The 20,516-nt window shown below is 36.7% G+C and overlaps 2 protein-coding genes and 1 non-coding gene across 3 annotated transcripts; 1 reads left to right on the forward strand and 2 right to left on the reverse strand.

Annotated features, from left to right (window-relative positions):
• Positions 1 to 1,647: 1,647 nt before the first annotated feature.
• On the forward strand, positions 1,648 to 4,474 carry LOC108458355 (glycerol-3-phosphate acyltransferase 1). Its single transcript, XM_017757715.2, has 2 exons — positions 1,648 to 2,726; positions 3,077 to 4,474. The coding sequence occupies exons 1-2, from the start codon at positions 1,983 to 1,985 to the stop codon at positions 3,956 to 3,958; spliced, it is 1,626 nt and encodes a 541-aa protein (XP_017613204.1). The 5' UTR covers positions 1,648 to 1,982; the 3' UTR covers positions 3,959 to 4,474.
• Positions 4,475 to 11,935: 7,461 nt separating this feature from the next.
• On the reverse strand, positions 11,936 to 12,373 carry LOC108465754 (uncharacterized). The gene has a single exon (XM_017766139.1). It carries the CDS (start codon positions 12,371 to 12,373, stop codon positions 11,936 to 11,938), a length of 438 nt encoding a protein of 145 aa, XP_017621628.1.
• Positions 12,374 to 16,534: 4,161 nt separating this feature from the next.
• Positions 16,535 to 16,641, reverse strand: LOC128286105 (small nucleolar RNA R71). The gene has a single exon (XR_008276650.1). It is a non-coding gene; the product is annotated as a small nucleolar RNA R71 (small nucleolar RNA).
• Positions 16,642 to 20,516: the final 3,875 nt, after the last annotated feature.

The raw sequence follows: 20,516 nt of genomic DNA on the forward strand, positions 1-20,516 counted from the left end.
CTCTATTTTTATATCTAATAGTGATTTAATCCAATTAAAGTTGGACGAATATTTGATTAGCAAAATCAACTAATTTTCAGTGTTGGTACCATTTAACTCATAAAACCTAATTAGTTAAATATTCTAATATAATTATAAAATAAAGCATTCAAATTATGATTTGTGTGATAAATTCTAGAATCTCTTATTGTTGCCGGACACTCAAAATACATGATTACATGAAATAGCAAAACCAAATGATTGAACGTTACCAACTCCATTATTAATGAGAATTGCGTGATATATATCTTAAGGGTTTCCTACCAGAACTCAAAGGAACTTGCAAGCAACTAATAGATTGTTTAGCGATCATGCAAAGGGATTAACCTCAATAGATAGATTAATAGGTTCTCAAAATATTCTTTCTTAATTGTATATAATGCTGCAAGGTAGGTCATGAATTTAATCAAGGATCCAGAGCATTACATTTAAGAAATCCAAATCAACTTATTTGCATGATCTTAACTGCTAAAAAAACTAGTAAGGAATTTCCAATTCAAAGCTTCGATAAAGTATAAATGAATATAGTCATATTAGATATATTGCTAGCTATTTCACACAGCTCTCGCCTTACAGGCTGCCATAACTGCTGGCTTAAATTAAGAAAACTTCTCGGTAATTGGAGAAAAGTATAAATGTCATAAATTTCTTGTTCAAATATTGCTTATATCACTTGTTAAGGATTATGAGAATTAAATTTTGTGAGTTATACTAGGTACGATTAAATTTTTTAATTTTTTAATCCTCTATTTTATATTTCATTTATATAAATTATATATGATAAATTTAATTATATTAAATTTTTAATTATTTATTTTATGTAAAAAACTTTCAGACTTTTAATAAGTATTAATATATACACTATTTTAGATTCATTAAAAATTTACATTCAAAATAAGTATAATTATATTGATAAATTTAATTATTGGATGATTATAAATTAATCATACAAAAATATTAAAAAGGAGATAAAAAGCTATTTTAATTTTATACAGTGAATTTCTCCCCATTCAATTTTATATGTCTGCATTTACAGACACAATTTGAATAAGTAATAGAGAGAATTATATAAATGTTTTTAAAGTGAATCGATTTAATTGGTTTAATTAAAATTTATTAAAATATTAAAAAACTTAAAATAAAAATTTAATTCAACTATCCAATTTAATTAACATTTTACCCGATTGAATAATTTGTATCAATTTCTAAATTAACCTACATCCAACTGCTCGGAATTATACAAAGAAAAAGTACGTTAGCAATTAAAGGAAAGTCAATAGGAAAAGTGGATTTAATTTTTTAATAAAGTAAAAGTATGACCTTTAAACAATCTTGAAAATAGTTTTGAAGAAAGTCAATCGATCAGATATGATACTGGTCATCTAACATGGGATTGGTTCATGTGGAGGAAAGACTGTGGATTTGAAATTTTAAAATCCACTCAAGTTGTCCAGTTTTCAATGTGCATGCTCGACTTATAAGCACACTTTCCAATATAAAATTTCAAACAAAAAACCCCGGAGACTAATTAGAAGGCGGTCACCAAGAATCTGACCTAACTATTTAGCCAAATAATTAAAATAATGCAGCCGCTCATGCAGAACTAGAAGCATGTTCATGCAACTTAATAAAAAGTTCACCGGAACAAATCTATATTTTTTTAAGAGGGCTAAAAGGAAGCAGAAATAGCAGGAGAAGATTGATTGTGCAATCAATGCTAGCTGTGTGGCTAACCAAATGCACCTTGGTCAACCTTTACCTCCTCCATACACTGTATGCCTCTCTCTCCTATAAATACTATCTGTTTTTCTTTTACTTCTGCACACAAACCCTTCCTATATTTTCTTCCCCTTCTAGGCAAAACCTTTGTTTTCCTGTGGTATTTCTTTACCCATCTCTTTCTCTCAGCTATTTATATCACTGGCTACTGAAGCAGGAAAGCCATGGTTTTTCCTGTGGTATTTTTGAAGCTAGCTGACTGGGTCTTGTACCAGCTGCTGGCTAACTCATGTTATAGAGCCGCCAGGAAGGTGAGAAACTATGGTTTCTTTCTAAGGAACCAAACTCCTAGGTCGTCATCACAGCAGCAAGCTGCTTCTTTGTTCCCTAGTGCTTCCCACTGTGATGTAGGCAACAATATTAGAAGCTCTCAAACACTGGTTTGTGATATTCATGGAGTCTTATTAAGAGCAGAAACCTTTTTCCCTTACTTCATGCTAGTTGCTTTTGAAGCTGGAGGCATTTTGAGAGCCTTTCTGTTGCTTTTATCGTGCTCCTTTTTGTGGGTTTTGGACTATGAGCTCAAATTGAGGGTAATGATTTTTATATCCTTCTGTGGGCTTAGGAAGAAGGACATTGAGAGCGTTGGCAGGGCTGTTTTGCCAAAGTTTTATCTTGAGAACCTTAATCTCCAAGCTTATGAAGTTTGGTCTAAAACAAGTTCAAGGGTTGTATTTACAAGTATACCTAGAGTTATGGTGGAAGGATTTCTCAAAGAATACATGGCCGTCGATGATGTTGCAGGCACTGAATTGCACACTGTTGGGAACCGATTCACAGGCTTGTTATCCAGCTCCGGTTTGCTGGTAAAGCACAAAGCTCTAAAGGCATACTTTGGTGATAAAAAGCCAGATGTTGGCCTCGGAAGTTCAAGCCTCCATGACCATCACTTTATCTCCCTTTGCAAGGTATTCTTTTTAGTTCTACCTATTATTTAAGTATAAAAAGAAAAATAAATAATGGTCAAGTTTGGGCAACCTGTTATTGCACACTAGATCTACCTTGTACAGAGACTACCCACCTGAATACCCTTGTTTTCAGAGTTTTCCTAATGAGTTCATTGATGGCTTTTTTTTTAGACTACTATATATGATATCTTCATCTAATGCATTAAAAATAATTTAATAAAGTCGTAAACCAATTAATACTTTTAAAATGATGTTAGGAGACATAATTAACTAACCTTAAGTCCTTTGGAAGAAAAACTTGTTTAGTGAGGAATTTTTGGTCATTAATTCAATTTTTGTGGATGGGACAGGAAGCCTATGTGGTGCACAAGGAAGATGGTAGAAACAATCAAAGTTGTTTGATGCCAAGGGACAAGTACCCGAAGCCACTTATATTTCATGATGGGAGACTAGCTTTCTTGCCAACACCTTTTGCAACACTCTGCATGTTCTTGTGGCTTCCATTTGGGATAGTTCTCGCTATATTTAGGATTCTGGTTGGTATCTGCCTGCCTTACAGGTTAGCTATTTTCTGGGGTTCTCTGAGTGGAGTTCAGCTAACTTTCCAAGGCTGCTTTCCTTCATCCAATTTAGAACAGAAAAAAGGTGTTCTATATGTCTGTACCCATCGAACTCTTTTAGACCCAGTTTTCCTTAGCACAGCATTGTGCAAGCCTTTGACAGCCGTGACCTACAGCTTGAGCAAAATGTCTGAAATAATAGCTCCCATCAAGACAGTTAGGTTAACCAGGGACCGGAAGCAAGATGGAGAAACCATGCAAAAGTTGCTGAGTGAAGGTGATTTAGTGGTGTGTCCTGAGGGAACTACATGCAGAGAGCCTTATTTGTTAAGGTTTAGCTCATTGTTTGCTGAACTAGCTGATGAGATAGTTCCAGTAGCTATGAACGCTCATGTAAGTATGTTTTATGGAACAACTGCAAGTGGGTTGAAATGGTTGGATCCCATTTTCTTCCTGATGAACCCTAGACCTAGCTACCATGTTCAAATCCTTGGAAAGGTGCCCCCAGAGTTTACATGTGCCGGTGGCAGATCTAGCTTTGAAGTGGCAAATTATATTCAGAGAAAGCTGGCTGATGCACTGGGATTTGAGTGTACTACCTTTACTAGGAGAGACAAGTACTTGATGTTAGCAGGTAATGAAGGGATTGTCCGTGAAAATAAGAGAAATTGACAAGCTCCTGCACAACAAAATTTATTTGCACACTTAAACCCTATTGTATTAACATATATATGTCAGTTCTTTCAAATATTTCTGGACCTGTTTTCCAGTCGCCTCTCCATTGAGCAATAGAGTTTTTTGTTTTTTTGTTTTTTTTGTAAAAGATATGGTCCTTTTTTGTCAGATGATATCTTATCGCATTGAGTCTGAAATTTGATCTATAGTGATTATCATTCAGTTGCAGATTGCAACATGAGTGTACTACCATTTTATAAAATCACTCCTTCAGCTATTCAAACCGTCAAATTCTTTTGTGGACCTGAATTAATTCATCCCTTGTTCTAAAATCCCGTATTACTTTACTTATCGAATTTTTTGGAGCCAATTTGTCTCGACACCATCGGACCAATATAGAATCCCGGGATTTTTGTTTTCGATATCAACCTTGATTCACCCTGTAAATTTGTACCTAAAAAGTTTGGTTGATATAAATTTTGTGGAATTGTATAAAGCAGCAGATTTAATGGATCTATGAAAATTATCGGTATGAATTAATGAGCGAGAGCAAGCTGGACTTGAAAAATCTTCAATTTGTCACAACACTATTTTCCTTGTAATTCTCGAATCAAAGAAAGAACAATATCCCAGATTTTTTTTTTTACCATGGGAATAGTTTATATTTTTGGGTTAGGAGCTATAATTATTTTTATTATTTTGGTATCTAAATTTTTAATTATTTTTTACCTTAATTTTTATTCTTTAAAAATAAAAAAATTCCAATAAAAATGTAACACATTGCACATTTTTATTGGATGTAGGTGATTTTTTTAAGTAAAATGAAAAAAATTAAGTACTAAGACAAAAAAAAATTTAAACGCCAAAGTGGCCTTGTATATCTAAAAGTTGGTTCCGGTTGTTGCATTAAAAAATTGTCTGTAGTAGTTCCATTGGGCTTGGCCATTATGGGTACCAAAACTAATATCTCCTGCTTATGTAGGACACAATATTCTTGTGATTATGTTAAAAAACTTTTTTTTCTTGTTTTCTCTTCTCTCTACGAGGTTCATAGTAGGAAATAATTCGTGTGACCAAAATATTTTATTACCTTAGAAAACTGTATGGTAGCTTGTAAATATGTAGCATCCTAGATTCATTTAGTCACATTTTGTGTTTCTCATTATCTCTTTTATTTCAATAATATAATAAACTTTTATGTTCACATGTTTTGCTCACAATAAAAAACACAATTGGTAATCAATGAATACAATCAAATGTGAAATTAAAATAGTTTTTCCTTTTCCTCAAATCTCTAAATTCCAATTCAATTGTTCTCTATATATGTCTTGCTAGATCAAATTATACATGATCATCAGTAAACATTCTATGATATCTAGCATTGAAGTGAAACTTCAAGAAATAATCCAAGATCATACGTATGCTAATTTAATATTCTACTTGATCTTATGAGTCTCATGCAACTTTGAAGCAGAGTTCAATTCTTCTGTTACATATATTAGTCGAATAATGCATAAATAGTATGAAGCATATGTTATGCTATTACTTTCATTTTTTGTAACACGTCCAACCTAGACTGTAATGGTTTATTCAAGCGATGCTACCTCGATGTCCGGAAACATAATTAGTATCTCTACAAACAATATTTTATTCGAATACAATCAAAGCTAATCTATCTTTTTCGATTTAAACAGGGTATGGAATGTAACAAGACTTAAGCCTAGGTAACAAAAAACAACTCATCTTTCGTGATTTTAGCTTGAGGTATCAATACCCTTAGGGAAGGTATCAGAAGGTATCAATACCCAAAGTATGGGTATTGATACCACATTCCCTTGTTTTTCTTATTTAGGTTCGAAGTTTAAATGTATCGATAACCTCATGCCAAGTACCTATACTGTAACACCCCAAACCCGGCCTAGACATTATGGACGAATCTGGCGATGTCACATTGAAGTGTTTTTTGAAAAATATAATTTCATTGAAAAACCCGTTCTATATTAAAACCTCTTTGTGATCTTAACGAAAATTTAGGATATCTTGTTCATTGTTAAAACTCAAGTCGTTTTAGCAAAATATTAATCATATTAGATTGTTATTACACTTTAAAACACTGTTTGTTGCGGAAGCTTTTAAAATATGTTGCGTAAACGTGGTGTTTTGAAAAGCATTTATCTTTTGAAAATCCGCGTCCTACTACTATCAGATATGAATCAAAATAAATAAAATCCCAAATTAAAAGTTAAAAATGTAAAGAGGCCTTATTACAAAAACAAATACCCAAATTAAACTTCTTATAAATAAAAAGGCAAATATGGAAGCATGTGCGGTTGTGTGGCCACTTTCAAGTCCCTTGCAGCACCGACCTGCCTAAACTTGGGGATTACCCGTACAGATAAACAGAAGGGTGAGTTTATGAAAACTCAGTGTGTAATCCCTTAATGAACAAACAGTCAGTCATACAATAGATAAATACAGTCTGGGCCTGAGCCCGTTTCAGTAATAGTTCAGTTTTAGTTAGGGCCTAAGCCTATTACAGTATCAGTATCAGTGCGGGCCTTAGCCTATTTCAGTGACAATAACAGTACAGATATGCAATCAGAAATCCTACCCAACCAGCCTCTACACTCCACTCCGTCCAGCCCTACACTTCATATGAGGATAAAATCAACCTACCCATTCCTACACTCTAAAATTAGCACCGGTTGCAGCACTAAACAGTGTTTGCAGCAGAACTGCCAGTACAGTAAACTTCCTCCAATCAATATAACCCATCCCCATGCAATATGTAATGCATCGTATCATAATATCATACATGTATGCAATATATATAAAATGACATGCTTGATTACAGTCATACATCTCATAAGGGCATAATAGTCATTTTACCTCATGGAGGCATAACAGTCATTTATCACTTTGGGGTCTAGGTATACTTACCCACCCAACAGTTGGTCCACAGTCGTCTCAGCCGACCCGTGCAACCTTAATCGTTAAACAGTGTTATGGGCCTAAGGCCCATAATGCGAGCACACACGCCCGTGTGGCCCACAAAGCCCAAAAATGGCCTTGGCCGTGTGGACTACACAGCCTGGCTCAATATTTTCCACACGTTCGTGTGGTTTACCTGTGTAGGGTCTACAAGTTCGTGGGGCCCACACAGCCCATTCGGCCCAACGTGTCCCAAAACGGCCTAAGCCCACGAAATTGCTCATGGTGGCCTCTACGATCAAACGCCCATGTTTACGCATTCGGGTTACGATACGAGCGAGTGCATGCCCGTGTAGTGTCAATGGTCACATTTTCTGGCTCTTGTCGATTTACGAATAGGGGTAGTGTTTTACACACCTTGTTTGCGAAAAGTGCTAAAAACCCATGAGGACCAAAACCTACATTCATACAAGGATTTCCATTAGTCGCTTGACAATAGGGTTAATTACCCTCTTTTACACACTTAACCCAAAATAATGTTTGATACTTGCCTTGATTGAAAGAGTGTGGTTTAGCCCGCTTAAACCGTTGATGAAGGTTGATTACACCCTCTTTGTTGAAAAGTTGCATTACCAGCAAAGTCCATTAATGATGATTGCATAAACACATGGCTTGAATTAACATATACAGGCTTATTGTAAACACAAAACCAAATATAGGAAAAATAAGGTAATGGCCCAACACCTTATAACACAAGTCATGCACCAAAGTTCAACAGGTGATAAATAAGGGTCAAGCTACCCTTAATCAAGTGACGAGAGAAAGGTTTTGAACGCTTCTGAACATTTGTAAACTCTTTCACTCCTCGAGAAGTTCTAAAACCAAAAGAGCACCATAAATGAGAGAGAGAAGATGAGAATTGATAATACGAGAAAAATAAGAGAAAAGCCGAAAGTGGAGAAGAAAAATAGGGACTTATCAATCAATATTCGGCCAATGTACCAAGTGAAAAGGGAAGGAATTGAGAAAGAGCAGAGAAAAGAAATGAAGGGGAGAGAAGACAAGGTAATCGGTCTAAGGATAACAACCAATTGTGGGAGGGAGAAGGTGGAATAATTGATCAAGAAGGTCACAAAAAGAACAAGGAAACCAAGAGAGTAACTTTTCAAAACCGAAAGTGTTGAGAGGGGAAAATGAGTTAGAAGCATTCGGTTCAAGAAGGGGAGACCAATTCAGAAAGAAAAGGAAAAGAAGTCAGTTAACAAGAGGAAAATGGTAGAAAAGAGAGCACAAAATCGTAAAGTGTAGAAAAATACCCTAATGGTCAAGCAATATTCGCCCTCAACAAGGAAGTGCAAAGAAGCAAAAGAGAACCATTTGGTAGAAATCGAAAAAGGGAATGAGTATAGCAACCCCAAAGCCTAATTATTTCCCCCAAAACTGATTTCCTTGAGTCCCCAAAGTCCCAACTTGGCACAACACTTCCTTCCCCTCTATTCCCCATGATTTTCTCCTAAAATCTCTCCAATTGTCCACTAAATCCCATAATCCACTCCTTAAACCTCTCCTCTAATCTCTCCACCAACTAATCTCCTTAACCTCTCTTCTAATCTCTCCACCAACTAATTTGAACTCTCTTCAAACTCCTTAGAATTTTGGTCAACCTAGGGCACTCCCATATACTCACCGCAAAATAAAACACTCCTTTTGCATCGCCAAGCCTCGAACCTCAGATCTCAAAGAACACTCCACACGCCACTTACCCTTAGACCAATAGGCCCTTTTTTTGTCATGTTTTATCCATATTTATTTAAGAAGCCTACTAACTAGAGACAGGGTTTATTCATGGAAAAACAAAATTTAGTACAAGCCAAGGCTTGAACTCAGGACTTTTTCAACACTTCTCAAGATACTTAATCACTGAAGCAAGCATGCATTTATGCAACACAACATACAAAAATAATTACTTATAATTTGGGGCGTTACAACTCTACCCCCTAAAAGAAAATTTTGGCCTTGAAATTTACCAGGTCAAAATAAATGAGGGTATTGTTGTTGCATCACCTCTTCAGTTTCCCACATGGCTTCCTTTGAGATGTGATTACGCCAAAGTACCTTAACCAGTGGGATAAACTTCTTCCTTAACACTTTTACATCATATTCTAGAATTTGAACTGGCTTCTACTCAAAAGTCAGATCTAGTCTAACCTTAATCTCCTTAGTCGAGATAACATGCGTGGGATCAGAGCGGTAGCACCTCAACATAGAGACGTGGAACACATCCTGAATTTGATCCAACTCCGGAGGTAACTTTAGCAAATAGGAAACTGGTCCCACACGTTTCAGTATGCGGTAAGGCCCAATGAACCTAGGGCTCAACTTGCCCTTTCGCCCAAATCTCAGTATCTTCTTCCATGGCGAGACCTTAAGAAATACTAAGTCCCCCACAGAATACTCAATCTCCCTACGTTTCAGATCTGTATACGACTTATGTCTATCTGATGCTGCCTTCAATAGATCTCAAATTAGTCTAACTTTAGCTTCGATATCATAAACCAATTCAGGACCCAGAACATGCCGCTTGCCTAACTTAGTCCAACACAAAGGCGTTCGACACCTACAACCATATAATGCCTTGTAAGGTGCCATTTATATGCTAGATTGATAGCTATTGTTATATGCAAACTCTGCTAACGATAAGTAGTCCTCCCAACTGCATCGGAAATCAATCACACAACTCCTTAACATGTCCTCCAGTATCTGAATCACCCTCTTAGACTGACCATCTGTCTGAGGATGGAACGCAGTACTGAAGTCCAAACTTGTACCTAGTGCTTCATGTAGCTTCTTCCAAAATCGAGATGTGAAGCGAGGATCCCTATCAGATATTATGAAAATCGGTACCTTATGCAGTCTCACTATCTCCGCCACATACAATTTAGCCAGCTTCTACAATAAGTAATCAGTACGAACTGGTATGAAATGGGCAGATTTGGTTAATCAATCCATGATGACCCATACTGAATCCTTCTTAATAGGCATTAGGGGCAGCCCACTAACGAATTCCATAGTTACTCTCTCCTACTTCCAATGTGGAATTTTGACTGGCTGAAGTAACCCTAAAGGTAACTAATGTTCAGCCTTAACTTGCTGGCAAGTTAGATATTTACTCACAAAGTCGGTAACTTCACGCTTAAGACTTGACCACCAATATAACTCATGAAGGTCTCGATACATTTTATTCCCGTCAGAATGTATAGCATAAAGACTACTATGTGCCTCTCACAGTATAGACTGCCTTAAATTAGTATCCCTTGGTATGCAGACTCTTCCATGGAAACACAATACCTCTTCGCTATTCAGTCCAAAATTAAAAGTTTCCCCACTCTCAATCTGTCAAAATCGAGGACCCAGTGACTCATCCACCAATTGTTTACCTTTAATTTGCTCAATCCATGTCGGTTTAACCTGAAGTTCGACCAACAGACTACCATCATCAAATAAGTTGAAACAAGCAAACATCGCCCTCAGATCCGTCATAGCCCTATGGCTCAGTGCGTCAACCACCACATTGGTCTTTCCAGGATGGTATTCGATCGTACAGTCGTAGTCTTTAAGCAGCTCAATCCATCTATGCTGCCTAAGATTTAGCTCTTTCTAAGTGAGGAGGTACTTGAGGCTCTTGTAATCCGTGTAAATGATACACTTCTTATCGTACAGGTAATGCTTCCAAATTTTCAGTGCGAATACCACAGCGGCCAATTCCAAGTCATGCGTTAGATAATTTGCTTCATGAGTCTTAAGCTGGCGAGATGCATATGCCACCACCTTACCCTCTTGCATCAACACACATCCCAAACCAACGTGTGATGCATCACTGTAGACAATAAACTCTTTCCCAGACTCTGGCTGTATCAAGATAGGGGCCTTAGTCAGAACTTTCTTAAGTTTCTCAAAATTTTCTTGCTGAGCATCAGTCCAGTTAAATGACACACCCTTACGCAACAACTTAGTCAAAGGTGCAGCAATTAATGAAAACCTTCAACAAACCGTCTATAATATCCTATCAGTCCCAGAAACTACGAACCTCAGATACCGTCTTAGGTGGCTTCCAATCCAAAATAGCTTCAATTTTCTGAGGATCAACCTTAATCCCTTCAGCAGATACCACATGACCAAGAAATGTTACCTCTTGTAACCAGAATTCACACTTGTTGAACTTAGCGTATAATTATTTCTCCCTCAGAATCTGCAGAACAACTCGGAGATGTGCATCGTGTTCATACTCAGTTCTCGAATACACTAAGATGTCATCTATAAAAACCACTACGAACCGATCTAGATAGGGCTATAACACTCGGTTCATCAGATCCATAAAAATTTCTGGTGCATTCGTTAGTCCAAATGGCATCACTAGGAACTCGTAATAACCATATAGAGTCCTAAATGTTGTCTTATAAACATCAGTCTCTTGCACCATTAATTGGTGGTACACCGATTGGAGACCAATCTTTAAAAAGACTGAGGCTCCTCGAAACTGGTCAAAGAGATCATCAATCCTTGGTAGGGGGTACTTATTTTTAATAGTCAATTTATTCAATTACCGATAATCGATACACATATGTATGGATCCATCCTTCTTTTTCACAAATAAAACTGGTGCTCCCCACATAAACATACTAGGGCGGATGAATCCTCGATCAAATAACTCTTGAATCTGAGCTTTCAACTCCATAAGCTCTTTTGGTGCCATTCTATAAGGGGCAACGGACATTGGAGCTGTCCCTGGTAGGAGCTTAATCCCAAACTCAACTTCACGATTTGGAGGTAACCTAGGTAGCTCATTGGGAAAAACATTCAAAAAGTCCTTAACTATTCTAATATCTTTAACAGATAAAACCTCAGAATTAGAAACACCGATTTATGCTAGATATGCCTCACAACCCTTACGAACCAACTTCCCGGCCCTTAGTGCAGAAATCACATTTGACAAATAATTCTGATGCTCCCCAATTACCACTACCTCATCACCCTCCATAGTTTTCAGTACCACCCGTTTGTAGCACAATTCAAATTCATTTGATGCTCAACCAGCCAATCCATGCCTAGTATTGAGTCGAATTCTCTAAAAGGGGGTTCCATTAAATCTGCCAAAAAGATGGTTCCTTGAACCTCTAAAGGTACATCTCTGAACAATTTATTTACCTTCACTGACTGCCTTAATGGACTCAACACAATAACCTCACTCGCATTGGTTTCAACTATTATACCCAAAGTCTCAAACACAGTGCATGTTATATAAGAATGTGTAGACCTAACATCAATCAGTGCATTATAAGGTACATTATGGATAAATAACGTATCCGTAATAACATCTGGGGCGTCTCCATCCACTCGGTGATGTACAGCATAAACCAGAGTTGGCTGCCTCGCCTTAGTATGACCAGAACCTCTGTCTGGTGCTCCACGACCACGGCCCATACCATTTCCACCTCTGGCCTACCCACGACCTCTCAGTGGCTGCTGAACACCTCTCGATAGCTGAACAGAACCCCGACTTGTAGCTTGCATCTACTCGGGCCTCCGTGGACAATCTCTGATAGGGTGCTCCAATGATCCACACCTCAAACATGTCCCAATCTTTTTCCAGCACTCGCCCTAATGGCGTCTTCCACAATCCGCACAGGGTTGTGGTCTAGTAACAGCAACAGGGACCCCAACTCTGACTGGCCCATCAACTCTTACCTTTTTCTTAGGCTTCAGAAATGAACTTGAAGGCTCCAAATCCCTCTTGTTCCTACCTTATTCCTTTTCACGGTTCTGATGCTCAGCGCGCTTCACTTCCTCGGCGATCATCACTTTATCCACTAATGCAGCAAAATCTCGCTCCCTCTGTGGAGCTATCAAAACCCGTAGACTATCTCTAAGGCCGTCATCGAACCGAACACATCCCTTGTACTCGGTCGCCACTATGCCTCGCGTATAGCTGATAAGATGAAAAAATTCAGCCTCATATTCAATTACTAATTTATCCTCCTAAGTCAAATTTAGAAACTCTCTCCTCCGGGCATCCACAAAACTAGCACCCACATATTTTCCTTGGAATGCAGTCTTGAAAAATTCCCAGGTCAACCGGTCGGGCTGAGTACCCTCTTTAATTGTAAGCCACCACTGATAGGCTTCGTCTCGTAATAATGACACTGCACCTTTTAGTTTCTTCTCGGGGTACAGTCGAGGTCGTCCATGATCTTCTCTGTGGCCTCAATCCAATATTCAGCCAAATTAGGGGCAACTCCAGCAGTACCTCATAAAAATCTCAGCCCCATTAGACCGAAGTCATTCTGTAACAGACCCACTGCCCACAGTACCAGTATTGGGCCCAACGACCCTTTTTCGAATTCTTAACATGGCTTGGGACAATACTCATCCCTCGTCACTCGATTGTGAGACCCAGTCTCAGTCACAGGTAAATTTGGTGCCTCTTTAGCTTCAATGTTAGGCATGTGGCCCGACAGCGAAGACCTAGCCCGAGCACCTCCATGACCTTTTGTACCCCTTCCACGAGTACCTCTGGTGCTCATTATCAATTTACGAATTATCTGTTTTAACAATTTTATGCATCCGTTTACAATTCTAGTGTTTATTAATAGATATCTTATGGAAAACAGTATCAGTATTTAAGAGTTTATTTTCGCAGAACGCAGTTTTACTATAGTTTTAGTTTACCCTAAACAGAGTATTTTAGTATAGACTACTACCTATAGTAGTCTCAGAATTTCAATTTCAACAAATAGAAGTTTCAGAGGACTTACAGAATCGACGTCGGAGACTTGGTATACCACATATTCAGTAAAATGTTTCCAAGTATTTCAAATCATTTGGAATCATTCCTTTTTCGAAATTCTATGTTTTACAAGAAACCCAAATTCACAGTTGAGTTTTATAACGTAGCTCTAATACCACTAAATGTAACACTCCAAACCCAGCCTAATAGTTATGGCCGAATCTGGCGATGTCACATTGAAGTGTTTTTGGAAAAACATAGTTTCATTGGAAAACTCGTTCTATATGAAAACCTCTTTGTGATCTTAACAAAAATTTATGATATCTCGTTCATTGTTAAAACTCAAGTCGTTTTAGCAAAATGTTAATCATATTAGACTGTTATTATACTTTAAAACACTATTTGTTGCGAAAGGTTTTAAAATATGTTGCGTAAACGTGGTGTTTTGAAAAACATTTATCTTTTGAAAATCAGCATCCTACTACTATCAAATATGAATCAAAATAAATAAAATCCCAAATTAAAAGTTAAAAATTTAAAGAGGCCTTATTACAAAAAAAAAAATACCCAAATTAAATTTCTTATAAATAAAAAGGCAAATATGGAAGCATGTGTGGTTGTGTGGCCACCTTCGAGTCCCTTGCAGCACCGACCTGCCTAAACCTAAGGATTACTGATAAACGCCAAATTATACATATCTATACCCCAAATACTTAGCATATTTAAGGATGTTTATTACTAGATTTGTGAATTTTGGTGCTCTTAATCCGGTTATTTCATGTTTTGTACTCAAGAGAGCACCAAGAGTTGAAAGGAGCCAAAAACGATCTAAAAGGGACAAAACAGACCAAATCGAGAAGATGACACGGCCTAAGCCTTGCCACACGGGCATCTCACACGCCTGTGTCCTTCGAGGGTGTTGACTAAGGTTTTCACGATTCACACGGCCTGGCCATTGAGCCTACACAGTCGTGTGCAATTCAACAGATCAAACACGGCCTGGTAATCACGTCACATGGTCGTGGCACACAGGCGTGTCTCTTTTTCAAAGAGTTGTATTTTACACAGAAAAGGGTACTTAGGGAGGAAGCAAGCCAATCCAAAGCCTATATAAACACCCTAAGTTTGACCTAGGAGGAGGCCGCTCTTTCCAGAACTTTTCTGGAATACAGAACCACACGTAGGGAATTACTTGAAGGAAGCCAGACGATCCATCTCAAAAGCCGGAGCTACTCTAAGACTGAAGATCTCTCTCAGAATTCCTTCAGGGGTTTTAGAGATTTCTTTATGTTTTGTTATTTTCATACTTTTGAGATGTACTCTTATTTTACTATGAACTAAATCCCTTAGATACCTAAGAGGGATAAAACCTACGATGGATCTTGTTATTATTATTTGAACTGTATGATAAATACTTGATTTGTTCTTAATTATGTGTTCTTAATGCTTGAGTTAATATTCTGGGTATTAATTCATGATTTGATGTGATTATGCAGAGGAGGAATAGACCCTGCCTAGGAGTAGATTTGGCATAATTAAGCAGAGTTGATCGAACGCCTAGAAATAGGGTTACGAGATTTTGTTGGATTAGGGTGAAACCTAATATGGGAGTCCATAGAGTGATTTACTGCTTCCCTAGGGGTTTTAATTAAGAAAGAAATTTTGATTAATTCAACTGAGGGTTAGACGTTATTAGTCTCGAAAGGGATAATAACATAGGTTAGGGAGTCTCAAGGATCAAGTCAAGTGAATAAATCGTCCGGTTCAGAGTCAGATAACAAGTGAAATCTAGGTGGATTCCACCTTGGGTGTCGTCTTTATCAATTGCTTTTCTTCAAGTCTTTTTCCAAATTTTATCAATTGCTTTTCTTCAAGTCTTTTTCCAAATTTTCTCTTTGCTTTAATTAAATCAGTTAATTAGTTTAAACAATTAGTTAATTGAAATAAACCCTTTTATTCTTAGGCTAGATAATAAAAAGATAGTTATTACTAGTACTTTTGGTTCCCTTGGGTACGATATCCCGGTCTTGCCATTACTATACTATTGTTCGATGGTGCGCTTGCCTTTTCGTCATGATAATAGTTAGTCTAGGTTTGATCTTCATTATAAATATTTAATACTTGTTACGAATCACGCGATCAAGTTTTTGGCGCCGTTGCCGGGGAACTGAAATATTAGGAACACTAAATTTTTATTACTTTAGCCATTTATTTTTCTTGCAATTTTATTTTATTTTATTATTTATTAATTTACTTTTTCTCTCTCTTGGCAGGTTTTTATAGTTTATGACTTGAAAAAACCAATCAGGACCATTACTTTTTAACAAAGAAATCGATCACATAGTTCGTAGAAATCAAAGAGAAATAAGGCGTAGTTTAAGATACACGGAAAACGAGCGAGAAGACGATACTCAAACCCCAACCCACGAGATCGCTGAAAACCCAGGCGATCAGCTGCCTCCTGCAATTGCAGCTAATCAAAATCCTGCTCCACGTACTATGTATGATTATGCTAAGCCTTCTTTAACAGGAATTGAGTCTAGTATAGTTTGACCTGCTATTGCTGTGAATAATTTCGAACTAAAACCTAACACAATTCAGATGATACAGTAGTTTGTTCAGTTTGATGGTTTGTAGGATGAGGATCCCAACACGCACATGTCTAGTTTTCTTGAATTTTGCAATACATTTAAATCAATGGCATTTCTGATGATGTCATTCGTCTTCGGTTATTTCCCTTTTCACTGAGAAACAAAGCTAAACAGTGGTTGAACTCGTTACCATGAGGGTTTATCACTACTTGGGAACAAATGCCTGGGAAATTTTTACTAAAATATTTTTCACTGGCTAAAACGGCTAAATTGCGTAATAATATCTCTTCTTTTGTGCAGATAGATTTAGAAACACTTTACGATGCATGGGAGAGATACAAGGACTTACTGAGAAGGTGCCCTCACCATGGGTTACTGCTTTGGTTGCAAGTTCAAATGTTCTACAATGATGTGAATCCCTTGACAAGACAAATGATTGACGCAGCTGCTGGTGGGACCATCAACTTTAAAACACCGAAAGATGCCTATGAATTCATAGAGGAGATGTCCCTAAACAACTATCAGTGGCAGGTTATGAGGATAAAGCCAACAAAAATAACCGGCGTCTATAACATCGATTCAGTCACCATGCTCTCTAATCAAGTAAAACTTCTCAATAAAAAGATTGACGGTTTACTTGGTTTTACGCAGGTACATCCAATAATGAGGTGTGACTCAAGCGGAAGAGGTGTGCATACAAAATATCAATCCTTCAATCCCACAACCGAAGAGGAACAAGTCAACTATATGGGTAAAAATAACTTTAGATCTCAAAATAACCCATACAGTAATACTTATAATGCAGGTTGGAGGAACCATCCAAATTTCTCTTAGGGTGGTCAAGGGAATCAAAAGCCACAAAATCCTCAAGGTTTTCAATAGCCATCTTATCAACAAGAGAAGAAACCAAACCTTGAAGAGATTCTTTCTAAATTCATCTCGGTGTCAGAAACCCGTTTCCAAAATACCGAGACAACACTTAAGAATCAACAAGCATCGATCTAAGGACTTGAAACTCAGATAGGCCAGCTGTCCAAACTAATCTCCGAACGACCACAAGGTAGCCTACCAAGTAATACTGAACCTAATCCGAGGGAACACCTCAATACAATTAGCAATCAAGATAAGGAAGGATTCCTTGCACCTGAACCAGAATTACAACAAGACAACACGATGAACAAAGGATGAGAAGAGGTAAACAATAATGATCCCAAACAGGTAAGTACGAATCATGAACCTCGTGTGCCATATCCTAAAGCGATGATGAAAGACAGAATAGAAGAACAATTTGGTAAGTTTGTCAAACTCTTAAAGAAATTACATATTAGCTTACCCTTGATTGAAGTTCTTTCGCAGATGCCCAACTTAGCAAAATTCTTAAAGGAACTTCTGAGCAATAAAAGGCAATTAGACACTACATCTATTGTGGAACTCAATGCAGTCTGCTCAGCTATTCTAAAGAATGAGCTACCTAATAAATTGAAAGATCTAGGGAGTTTTACAATTCCTTGTTTAATTGGTAGTCTATCTGTGAATAATGCTTTAGCTGATCTAGGGGCAAGTATTAATGTTATGCCGTATAAAATGTTTAAACAACTAGGTCTCGGTAAACCCAAACAGACTAGGATGAGCATACAATTGGCTAACAAAACAGTTAGATTTTCTAAGGGTATTATTGAAGACGTTCTCGTTAAAATTGATAAAATTATTTACCCAGTAGACTTCGTTGTCTTAGATATGGATAAGGATAACGAGATACCTTTAATTTTAGGATGACCATTTTTTGCAACTGTTAGAACCATTATTAATGTAGGCACAAGAGAGCTAACACTTCGTGCAGGTGACGACGCAGTAACACTCTAAGCACGACACTCAGTAAAAACCTCTAAGACTCAAGATAATGCTATAAAACCTGTCGATGATAAAACTAATATTCAATCGTCCTTGCAGAACTTCCTTGAACCTAAACAACAGAGATAGTGTGTAATATCCCGAATTAGGGCCTAATCGGAATAGTGGTTTCGTGACCAAAAATTCGAGATAGAAATAATTATTTTATGATTATTTTGAGGTCTATGATATGATTGCATGATTGTGTGAAATTTTCGTGAAGAAATTCTATGCATAAAGTGCTTAATTTGAAGTTAGGGACTAAATTGAATAAGTTGCAAAACTTGCATTCTAGAAGTTTCTAGTATGAAATTTCTTTGAAATATTAATTAGGAGATCTTAAATAGAAATCTGACCAATTTAAAAGTTTATGGACAAATATTGGACATGAATGGAATTTTTGGAAAGTTTAGTAGTAAAGGCATTTTCGTCATTTAGGGGTAAAATGAATTAAAATACAAAATTAAAAGCCAATTTTGCTCATATTCTTCACCATGGACGTGTATACCAAGGGAGACTCCATGGCTAGGGTTTCCAAGCTTCCAAGCTCAATTGTAAGTCCGTTCTAGCCTCGTTTTTAATGATTTTTACATTTTTGGAGTCCCGGTAACTTGATTTAGCTTATGCTAGCAATAATTCAACCTAGGGTTCATATTTGGAAAAATACCCATAGGTGAAATTTGTGTATTTTTGTGTTTTATGATAGAATATGAGGTTTTAAATTATGTTAGACAACTTGTGCTACTCGGTTTTAAGTGAAAACGAGCAAAAGGGCTTAATTGGTAAAAATACCTAATAGTCATAGGTACATGTTAAAGTGAGAATTTGATGTTGCCATAGAAGGGAAAAATGATCAGCATGTCATAAAACATAAGAAAATAGGATGAAGTTTAATTTCTGAACCTTGGGGCAAAAGTGCAAATATGCAAAAGTTTAGGGGTCAAAATGAAAATTTTTAAAATTATGATTTTTGGACCCGTATGAATAGTGTGACTAATTATTAGGCTAAATGTGATATTATAGATGAAGGAAATCGAGATTTGGGCTTAAATTAGGAAAATATAAGGTTATAGACTAAAATGGTAAATTGCTGTTTCTGGATCAAGGTAAGTTCGTATGATAATAATAATTCAATGTTATGTTTGAATTATATTTCTTACTATTATTTCATATATTTTATATTTAATATATTGGAAAAGTTGATGGAATGGTGTTTATGATGGGGAAATATGACATGAAAGAATGTTACATGAAATGCAAGAAAATGAAGATACATGACAAGTGATATATGAAATATGTGATATATGTTATGTAAATTCTTAAAAGCTGATTTGATATTTGAGTTGTGTCTTATTATACTATGAATGGACAATTGGTACTAACTATAGTGAGATCGACAGTTCGAGTAAATTCGTACATAAATAATCTATCGATTCTTTTTATGTTATTATATTTTGATATCATATGAAATGTGGCTGCCTATCAAATGGTTATTTGATATAAATTATGAATTTAAATTGATTACGCACAATTTAGTAAAATGTTAAAAGTGAGGAATTTCCGATTGAACCTTGAATAAAAATGATACTGAATGATCTATTGTGAGGTCGCATGTGTAGTACTAAGTGCGGGCTACTATGTGTACCAAAAGCGTGATCACACGTGTAGTACTAAGTGCGAGCTACTACGTGTATCGATGGTTAGGTCACGTGTGTAGTACTAAGTGCAGGCTACTACGTGTACCGGATAATTGGTCACGTGTGTAGTACTAAGTGCAGGCTACTACGTGTACCGGATAATTGGTCGCATGTGTCGTACTATGTGCAGGCTACTATCCGGACCAGATAGCTTTGGCTACAAGTGTGAAAATATGTGCAGGCAATTGAGTATCAGTTATTATTCTGAAGAGTTCAACGGGAAAATCGATTAAGTAAAAATACAATTGAACATGATTATATGATGAATAAGTGTAGGTATATGTTTATGAAAAATTATGAGCAATGTGCTCAATAATTGGGTGAATTTCGATAAGACAAAATGGATTAAGTGGAATTATGTAAGAATGAATTTTAGTGGTAAAACAGTGTTAGACAGCAGCAGTTGCATGACTTTGAAAATTCACTAAAAATTATGGAAGTTGAATAAAAATGAGAATTATGTATGAAAATAAAGTTTAATGAGTCTATTTTCACATGAAAGAAACAGGGGAAGCAAAAGAATTCTATATTGTGTGATATTTGAATTCTTGTGAAACAGGGTCTGAATGAATTCGAGATTCCCTGTTCTGACTTTAGAAATTCACCATAAATTGTAAACAAATTATTAAGAGTCATACCTTACATGTATGGATTTCTTATTG

The sequence above is a fragment of the Gossypium arboreum genome, chromosome 12 (assembly GCF_025698485.1).
Source record: "Gossypium arboreum isolate Shixiya-1 chromosome 12, ASM2569848v2, whole genome shotgun sequence".
Lineage (NCBI taxonomy): Eukaryota > Viridiplantae > Streptophyta > Magnoliopsida > Malvales > Malvaceae > Gossypium > Gossypium arboreum.

Coding starts and splice junctions, on each gene's coding strand:
- LOC108465754 (XM_017766139.1), bottom strand. CDS start 12,373: ATGGGCCGTGGTCGTGGAGCACCAGACAGAGGTTCTGGTCATACTAAG.
- LOC108458355 (XM_017757715.2), top strand. CDS start 1,983: ATGGTTTTTCCTGTGGTATTTTTGAAGCTAGCTGACTGGGTCTTGTAC. Junction 2,727..3,076: donor ACTTTATCTCCCTTTGCAAG/GTATTCTTTTTA, acceptor TGGATGGGACAG/GAAGCCTATGTGGTGCACAA.